The sequence below is a fragment of the Chrysochloris asiatica genome, unplaced genomic scaffold (genome assembly GCF_000296735.1).
Source record: "Chrysochloris asiatica unplaced genomic scaffold, ChrAsi1.0 scaffold00071, whole genome shotgun sequence".
Lineage (NCBI taxonomy): Eukaryota > Metazoa > Chordata > Mammalia > Afrosoricida > Chrysochloridae > Chrysochloris > Chrysochloris asiatica.
Genome location: NW_006408589.1, coordinates 11,781,415 through 11,791,209, shown reverse-complemented (window position 1 = coordinate 11,791,209; position 9,795 = coordinate 11,781,415). Strand labels below are relative to the sequence as shown.

General features: G+C 44.3%; 1 protein-coding gene across 1 annotated transcript in view; it reads right to left on the bottom strand.

Annotated features, from left to right (window-relative positions):
- SLIT3 (slit homolog 3 (Drosophila)) overlaps positions 1 to 9,795 on the bottom strand; it is a 939,392-nt gene that overhangs the window by 99,288 nt on the left and 830,309 nt on the right. Inside the window, exon 20 of the mRNA XM_006864834.1 lies at positions 8,631 to 8,763. Within this exon, the coding sequence (XP_006864896.1) occupies positions 8,631 to 8,763 (133 nt within the window). The remainder of the gene's footprint in view (positions 1 to 8,630; positions 8,764 to 9,795) is intronic.

The window sequence follows — 9,795 nt, the reverse complement described above, 5'->3', positions numbered from 1 at the left end:
ATTTGTAACCACTATGCTACCAGAGCTCCTTAATCTGGCACATTAGTGCCTATTAAAATTTGAACATACACACGTAACCATCCAATAATGCACACAATTATTAAAGATCCACAATGATCACTTTGCTCTCCATTCTCTCTTCTTTTTCCTGAGTAATATTCTAAAGTGAGCATCAGGTCACATCACTCTCCTGTCTGAAATGTTCCCAAGGCCCCTGTATTTCCCTTCTGATGAAGATCAGTCCTCTTCATGGGCTACAAGGCCTCATGTGCTTCTGATTAAGCTGTTTGTCTTTCATTCCTACCTTTAAAAAATTCTATTTACTCCCAACTCACGGTTTTCTTTCTTTCTTGAATGTAAACTCTTTCTACCTTGGAAGTTCACAAAACACATTCTCTCTACTTCTTTTTCTCCTTCCCTTTCCTAGGAAATTTTCTATCTGAAATTCCTGACTGACCGACTAGTGTTTTATTATCTTTCTCCCTCATGGTATATTTCTTGAAGTCAGAGACCTCATCTGCTGTCACTATATTCCCAGCAACTAGAACAGTTTCTGCAAAGAGCAGCTGAGAGAGTGGAGGGCTCTCTCAGCTGCTAGCCTGAGCTCAGACCTCCCATGGCCCCTTGCATAGACTTTGTGAATGCCCAACAGTGCCTGGAACTGTCCTCTACTGCTGCCATCTGCTGTGGGCTGCTCTGGGCCAGAGCCTGTAATAAACACACAAGGGCTGCTGTGCCCAGAGTTAGTGGCTCTCCAAAGATGTGGTCAGCCTCCTCCAGCTGGCTGCAGGCACACTCCTGTTCCCCTGTCTGGACAAAGCAAGGCAAGGATATAGTCAGCACTGGAGAGTTGCCTTATAAATGATAAATGGCTCTGGGGAGTCCCCTACCCCACTCCAGCATCAGGGAGTATAGAAGGCCTCTTTCCAGGCAGCAGCTGGCATTGACAGATACAAAACTCAGCTGTCAGGATAGACACTACTGGGACCAATGATAAGTACCTGATGGCTCTGTGGCAGTGCCCTGCATTTGCCTTCACCTTGCTTAAAGGCAGGAAGCAGGCTCTAATGAGACCTGGGACTGCCTACTGTAAATCCCCAACAAGCCAGGTCACCAGGGAGAGCACTCAGGGACCTGAGACCCTGCCTGAGGAAGGTAGTGGTTTAATGGTTAAAGGATGGGTCTTGGGTTTGAATTTGAGTTCTGCTGCTTACGTAAACAATTATTAACCTTCCGAAGCTTCAGTTCTCTCAACTGCAAAATGGAAATACTAATACCTGCCTTGTACAATTTTTGGGAGGATGAAAAGAAATGTTAAGTGTTGTCAAGTCAGTTCTGACTCATAGCAACCCCGTATAATGTTTCTAAGAAGCAGTCCACTGCTTATCCTACAGAGTCTCACCAGGTTCCCCATGAAATGAGATAGAATATGCAAATAACTCAGCATAGCACCTGGCACATAGTGCTATAAATGGCAGCTGTTTATTTTGAGGGCAGACAAGGATATTAAAGGCTAAGGTGGGCAGGATTTTTGAGCTCCTGCCTTCTCCCAGAACCGCATATTGTGGGTACCATTTACTACGTTGGTCACTCAGCCCTTCTGCATGTGTGCCCACCATCTGCATGAAGTACAGTGGAGGAGAAAGCTCACTGAGTTGCTCTCTGTACCCAAACCCCATCCTCTTGCCTCGTCAGTGCTGGTCTCCTCAATCTGTGTCTTCCTGTGTCAGCTTCACTCCCAAAGAGCCATGTCTTGGCCCTGTGTCCTCCAGGGCAAGCCCCTGTGAATGCATGTATGTGTGTGTGTCTGGTATATACCCCCCCCCCCCCCCCCACACACAGACACATACATGCTACCAGTCTGCTTCCCCTGATGTCCTCAGATCCCAAGTTCCTAATAGAAATCCCTTTTGTCAATAGTTGTGCCTGCAGGTAGACAGATCATCCTTCCCTTTGCGTTTCCCAAGGATATGAGTTATAGGAAAATAAGTCCAAAGTCAGTAGCAGAACTTCCTAGACAAAGGCTATCAGGAGGGTGGAATATAGGGGACACGTTGCTCAGCAGCACGAGACACGAGAGCATTCTCTAGCTCTTGTGCAGATAAAAGCTTGCTGAATTTCTTCCAGAACCAGGAGAAGCTGATGTGAGTAAACTTTCTTTAAAATGGAAGCACACAGGCTTGAGCTTTCAGTTCTTCCAAAATAGTGAGGTAAGTGTGAACCTACAAGACTAATGGTACAACAGGAACTGAACGTCCTGAAGCTGGATGAGGCCCTTTGCAGACAGACAGGGCTTGTGTCAGGAACTTTGGGGGCCAAGATGTGTTGCCTCTGCTTCTGCCCTGCTTTCAATAAGCTTTGGTAGGCTTGCCTTTTAAAATCTGGAATGTAATGCTAACTTAGCCTCTGGTGTACCCTTTGCCTGCCAGGTGGGTAATGCACCTGAGAGGCTCTCAAAGTCTCATTTACAGACCACTGGGGGTTCCCAAGATCCATTCTTGGATTGTTGAGGTAAAAAAAAAACATATATATATATATATTTGCACTAAAATTAAAACATGATTTGTCCTTTTCATTGAGTTGATATTTGCACTGATGGTACAAAAGCAACAGAGAGTAAAGTTGTGGGCCTCTCAGAATGAACCAAGAAGGCGGCACTGTACTTGTACCAAAAGCCAGTTGTCATCAAGCTGACTTGACTCTCAGATATAACCCTGTGTGTGTCAGATTAGGCTTCATAGGATTTTCAATGGCTCCGTTTTCACAAATAGATTATCAGGAGTTTCTTTCAAGGTGTCTCTGGATGAACTCGAACCTTCAACCTTACAGTTAGGAGCACTTGTTGTCATTAAGTGCTGTCTTTGTTGTTAAATGTTGTTAACACTTAAGTTGTTGTTAAGTGCCCCTCAAGTCGGTTCTGACTCATAGTGACCCTGTATAAGGTTTCTGAGGAGCAGCTGGTGGATTTGAACGACTGACCTTGTAGTTTGCAATCCAGTTCTGATCCTACAGTATCACACCAGAAGTCCAAGTGCTGTCTAGTTAGTTTTATTCATAGCAACCCTGTTTAGGGCTTGCCAGCTATAAATCTTTGCAGGAACAGAAAGTCTCATCTGTCTACCGTGGAGCAGCTAGTAGACTCGAACCACCGACCTTGTGATTCACAGTCCAGTGTTTATCTTACAGTGCCATCAAGCTCACTTAGGACCACTTGTCATTAAGTGCCTTTTAGTCATAATGAGCCTCTATGGGGTTTCTGAGGCCTTTTAAATCTTTGTGGGGGCAAAAAGGCTCATCTTTCTGCAGCAGTGTGGCTGGTGGTCTTGAACCGTGGACCTTGTGGTTTGTAGTCCAGTGCTATTGTAAGGCTATATGATGGTTACCTTGAGGAGAAGAACCTATGTGATGAACTGCCAGCAGAACCAGCTTTGTTTTGTTTTATCCCCACAAACATCATTTTTCTTAAAAGGATCACTCAAACTGGTTACTCAGACATCAGCATTTAGTGGACAGTTTCTCAAAAATGAACCAAGTCAGCCTGTCATTTCCAGGAGAACCACTGATGGTATTTGTTGTCAATGAAAATTGTAGAGCTTTCAAGTAAAAATTACAGTTTTGGAAAATCTGTAGCTGCCACTGTTAACTTGGCATCTTCCCCACACTTAAACTTTGTGATGAGATTGATGTTGACATTAATGGGGGTGCTACTTTAATATGTAAATTGGAGTCCCTGCTGTAGGATAAGCACCGGACTGCTAACCACCAGGTCTGTGGTTCAAACCCACCAGCAGCTCCTTGAAAATGACACAGGGTTGCTATGAGTTGGAATCAATTCAATAGCACACAACAGCAACAACAATATGTAGATTGTATAATTAGAAGGATCCACACAACTAACTGATCCAATAGTTTTCAAATGACCAATGTGTGCTCTTCCTAGGTCATGTTTGAGAAAAATTCTGTTGCATGTGTAAGACAGACCAGTGGAGTTTAATGTGCACCCTCACACCGCCATTGTTGACTTGAATCCAACTTATAGCATAGACTAGAGTAGAATTGCCTCACAGAGTTTCTGAGATTGTACATCTTTTTCTTTTTTTAACTTTTTAACACAAAGTTGTAAATCATTACTGCCATATCTGTCTCCTGAGAATCAGCTGGTTGGTTTAAACCACCTACCTTCTGGTTAGCAGTATTGTGCCGCCAGGGCTCCTAGGAGTTAATGTAACTGAGTGTACAAAGCTCCCTGGCATGGTTTTGGGTTCCACACTGCAACTAACCTTTAAGAAACTACCACTTGTCAGTTTTGGTATAACATCAAAGAAGAATATTCACATTTATTTGAAAAGGCTATGAAAATATCCCTTCCTTTTCCAACCACATATTTGTGGGAAGCCAAATTTCCTTCTTGTACTTCAACCCAAACAACATACCATAATAGATTGAATGCTGAAATAGATGTGAAAATCCAGCTGTCTTCTATTAAGCCAGGCACTAAAGAGATTTGCAAAAATGTAAAACGATGCCACTCTTCTCAAATTTCCTTTGTTTTGTTTTTCCCCAAAATATGCTAGCTAAACATGCAATGGGTATTTATTGCTATTTTAAGATGAACTAATACATAATTGAAAAATTTCTCAGTTTTAAAAATATGTATTATTTCTAATATGCTGAATATCAATAGATATAACCCACATTTAAAAAAAAATTGATTTTGGAATTCTTGATGCTTTTTTAAAGCCTAAACTGATCCTGAGACCCAAAAGTTTGAGAAATGCTGGTGTCATGGATTTGGGGCCAAACAAGTTCTCTAATCTTGACTGGGCCATTTAGCCTATGAGACTTGGGCAAGAGATTCTAATCTTCCTCATAGTTTCTCAGAATCCCTGGATGGTGACAAGCGTTAACACTCTTGGCTGCCGACTACAAGGTTGGAGATTCAAGCGTACTTGAAAGAAAAGAACCTTGGAAGAAAGGCCTTGGTGCTCTACATCTAAAAAACCAGTCACTGAAAACTCTTTTCTAGTTTGTCACATGTGGCGCTGTCACACCAACTCAACAACAACTGGTGACTGACTGGTTATTAGGTTTTCACCACTATACAGGGTTGCTCTGAGTCAGAACCAACTCGATAACACTTGGTAACAACAACAAACGTGGATGAACCTTGAAAACATTGTGCTGAGTGACGTTAAGTCAGTCACAGGAAGACAGATACTGTATGATTTCACTTATATATATGGAATATCTATGAGGGTGAGTCAAAAATTATCTGCACTCTGACTGTAGAATTTATTTACATCAACTTTTAGAAAAAACAAGTACATCACTTTTCGACCTAATCTCCTTGCTTTTCAACACACTTTGTCCATTTGTCAACAAGTTTTCGTATTCCCTTAGTCAAAAATGTTTTAGGCTGAGCTGAACGCTATGAATGCACCGCTGTCTTCACTTCTTCATCAGAGGTGAATCGTCATCCTTGAAGGATCAAACAGGTGAAAGTCCAATGGAGCAAGATCAGCACTATAAAGAGGATGCTTTAACACCTCAAAACAAATGTTTTCAGAGTGTCAACAGCATGGGCAAGATCACAAGGCCTTTGAATAATAGTCCTCAGTGTTTAATCCTAAATTTAGGCTTCAGCTCTGCAGTGAGTATTTCACTGTAACGAGCACTGTGGATTGTTGGACCTTTTCCCTGAGAGTGTTCCAATACTGGCCCTTGAGAATCCCAGGAAACTGTAAGCATCAATTTTCCAGCTGATGGTTGACATTTGAATTTTTTCTTGGTCGGTGATTAAGGATGTTTCCATTCCATATTCTGCCATTTATTCTCAGGCCCGTAGCGATGAATTCATGTCTCATCATCAGTAGTGATTTTTTTAAAGAAACTTTTTCCTTCCTTTGAGTATTGGTCCAAATTTTGTTTGCAGATGTCCAAACGCTTCTGTTTCATGGTCTTCTGTGAGTTGTTTTGGTATCCATCACCCACAAACTTTTTGAAACCCAAGTCTGTAGTGGATTATTTCATAGGCAGAGTTGTGGCTGATTTGCAAATGATTTGCCACATAATCCACTGTCACTCGTCTATTCAACAGAATCATTTCATGTGAATGCTCAATGTTGTCATCAGTTCTGGATGTGGATGGGCATTTTAATACAACCAGAGTGTGGATAATTTTTGGCTCACTCTTGTAGAATTGACAAGTATACAGAGATCAAAGTTTACTAGTGGTCACCAGGGTTGGGTGGGCAGGTAAGGACCAGGGGAATTCTTTGCTGAGGAGACACTGAGCTTCTGTTAAGGATGATGGAAACATTTGGAATTGGATAGAGATTATGGTTATACACATGGAGAATGAAACCTGTCACTGAGTTGTACATATAAAAGACGTTGAAATGACAAGTGTTTCGTTACATATATGTTGTTGTTGTGAAGTGCAGTTGAATCACTTCTGACTCATAGCAATGCTGTATAGGGTTTCCACAGAGTGGCTGGTGGGTTTGAACTGCCAACCTTATGGTTAGTAGTCTAGTACATATACTACACACATATATTTACTATTTTTTAAAAAAGAAGGCAAGGTTCCTACAGGCCTGCCTTAGCGAGGACTCATAGGGACGAGTGTCCTCAGTAAGTGAATAAAGACTCAGTTTGGTCTGACTCACTGGAGAGGAGGTAAGAGAGAACAGAGAAGGACACAGAGTGAGGGCTGAAAGAGGGAATATCACCGTCCACTCAGGCAGGCTAGCAACAGGCGCCCTCAACCTGCCCTTTGGGGAAAAGTGTGCAGCTGTACCTTTTTTTTTCCTTCTTTTCAGTGAATTAGAGAGGATTTTATTTTGTGAAGTGGCAGTTCTGCCCAATGTAACTAATGATGTTGCAGGCAGGGTAGGCTGGGGTGTGTGCTAGAAGACCTGTGTGTGCATGGGTTGGGATTCAGCTGACATCTTTGAAGCAGCAGTGTTTTGACCCTGCCAGGTTTCACTTCCCCCCTAGACCCCTTGTTCTGCTTACCCCTTCCCTGCAGCCCCTCAGCCTGAAGGATGCTGAGGAGATGATTTGGGGGACATACGAGAGGGCTGCTTTCCTTGGCAAGTTTTGGAAACCAGACCCGGCCATTTCCAAAGCCGGAAACAAGGTCTCCTCCCAAAGCTCTGAGGTTGACATTATAATTATGTCCAATTATCTTTGCTATTTCAACCTTTGTTTCAGGAGCTTTGATGAACAGTATCCATGACCTTGTTTTCATGGCATTTTCTTCCCTCTGACATGTGCCATTTGGTACTCATTGAGCCTAGGAAGGACATGTGCACTGGGAGCATTTTTGGTGGCCCAACCCCCAACACTCTCACCCTCAGGCTCCAGGGGAGGGTGTGGTGCTCCCTTACCCAGATCTTCAAGGGTATGGCCACAGCCCAAACCCAGTGCCCACAGAGACTTTTTAGGGACTGTTAAGACCTCCCCTCTGGCTGGCAGCTCTGGTTACAGCTTCCCTGAGCTCAGATAGATGCCAGGAGCCACAAAACTCACCCAAGCATCTATCTGCTATTCTAAGAAACAGACACACTCAAGCTCCACCCTCAGAGTCACTGACAGGACGTCTGGGAGCAGTACTCCTAGCAGGAGACTGGATCTCACTCACCGGCTTGTGTTTGCCAAGCTGGCCTGGGGGAGAATGTGCACTGTGATTGTGAGAGGGTGGGGGCAAGCATGAGATGTGTGTGCGCATGCCTTACTGCTCAGCGTTTCTCTCAGCCCCTCACACCGACTCTGCTGCTCCCAACCTAGGGCCTCTTCTCAGGAGCAACTTCAGTCTGGAACCTTCCTCCCTCCCTTCTCATTATCTTCTGCTCAGCCTTGGTACAAGCCCCAGTATCATTTCTCAGAGATTTCTTTGCTTGCACATCTAAGTCAGACCTCTGTACTTTCACATGGCACAGAAACCTTGCACCTCTGTCTGTCTGTAGCACTTTGTTCACAGTTGCTATTTTTCACGTGCTTCTGAAATGACTGAGCAAAGGTTCATGTCCCCCTGTAAACTGTGAGTGCACCACCCCCCGCCCTGTGTTGTCACCGCTCTCTGTCACCAATGTCGGCACAGCCCCTAACACACAGGAGCGCTTGATACATGTGTTGACGGAATGAATGAATGAATGAACAAACAAATGAATGCGTGCAAATACGAATATGCTTTTCACTGACTGAGTGAGTGTGCATATTCCAGAAAGTTCCCCTTGACTATGGGACTATGTCTTGACTATCTCTTTGAACTTTCCACAGGAGCAGAAATGAGATTTTCTCCATAATATGAAGAGCTGGGAACAGCATCTTCAGCAGCTTCGGGGGCAGGACTCAAACTGAAGGAATTAGTATTAGGAGCATGGGCTGTGAGATAAGAAGGCTCCAGTTTTGAGTGTTAACAGGACTCAGTACAAAGACTGTCTCCCCATCTGTGCAATGGGCACCCTGTTTGATAGGGATGGTTTGAAGGCAGAGTACAATCATATTAGATAGAGAAAGCACTTTGAAAGCTGTAGCGTCTGCTGAACGCTGCATTCACCCTGCACAATTGAGGATGTGGGCAGTGGGGGGATGGAGCATGCTCAGTAGAGGGTGAGGGTACTTACAGCTCGGTCACATCCTTGGGAATGCCTTTGGGGAGGGCACGGAGCCCTTTGTTGCTGCATCGTACCACTGTGTCCACGCAGGTGCACTGCTCCGGACAGCGTGGGCCCAGCTGGCAACTGCTCTCATCATTGTCTGTGGAGAGAGTCCCAGAGTGGGTGAGTGTGGTGGGAGACATACTCCACTAGGGGACGCCCATGAGCAAGGCTGGGTGACCCCAGTTAAGCTGCCTCAGCAAGGGATGCATTCCCCTGACTCCTCAGAGCGAGAACCAGGAATAAACTACTTGCTGGTCTCATCCAGGGATGGAGGGGAAAGAATGCATGCCTGGGATGGGGAGAAGGTTGCCTGCTTTTTACTGCATTCAGTGCAAAATGAAGACTGTAAAGGAGGTGACCTAAGGACCGATAAATGCAAGTGATAGGAAGGAGCTCACTGTTAATAAGGAATAAGACAAAATTCCTGAAGGAGCAGCCACCAGTGGGGACAGAGCCCTATCTATTCCCTCCTTCTATCTCCCCTCCCTCAACTACACTCTGCGGTAGTGAGTCTGTTCCCAGTTCCCATTTCACCGTCACCTTGCAAACCAGTTAATATGTCACTAGGTAACCTACAGTTGATGAAGTAAAGAATTACTGCTGGCTTGCTTTCTGCAAGCAAAGGTGTTCTGTGGGATTCTTTTTCAAAGTCTAGGGTCTTCCAGGCATATGAAGGGACTTCAAAAAGTTTGTGGAAAATTTCATTATCTTTCAGTTTCATTTTTCCACGAACATGCCCCCTAGCCAGTAATAGGACCTTTCAGGAACTGAAGTCTCATTGTGATGCAAGCAAAAAGACTGAGCCCTAGAGCTTCCACGTGCAGCTGCGTAGGTTGTGTACTTCACAAAGATACCACATCTTATTGTTGCTAAGTGCTGTTGAGTCAGTTCTGACCCTTAGTGACCCTGTATAAGGTTTCCAAGGAGCAGCTCGTGGGTTTGAACTGTCAATCTTGCAGTTAGAAGTCCAGTGCTGATCCTACACCGCCATACCAGGATACCATGTCTAGGGGCCCCAATTTCACTGTGGAAATGGGAGATGCTTATATTTAGCACAGCGGTGTTATCAGAGATGGCACCAAGTGTCTAGTTTTAACAAAATCGGTGTATTTTGATACTTTTCCTACTG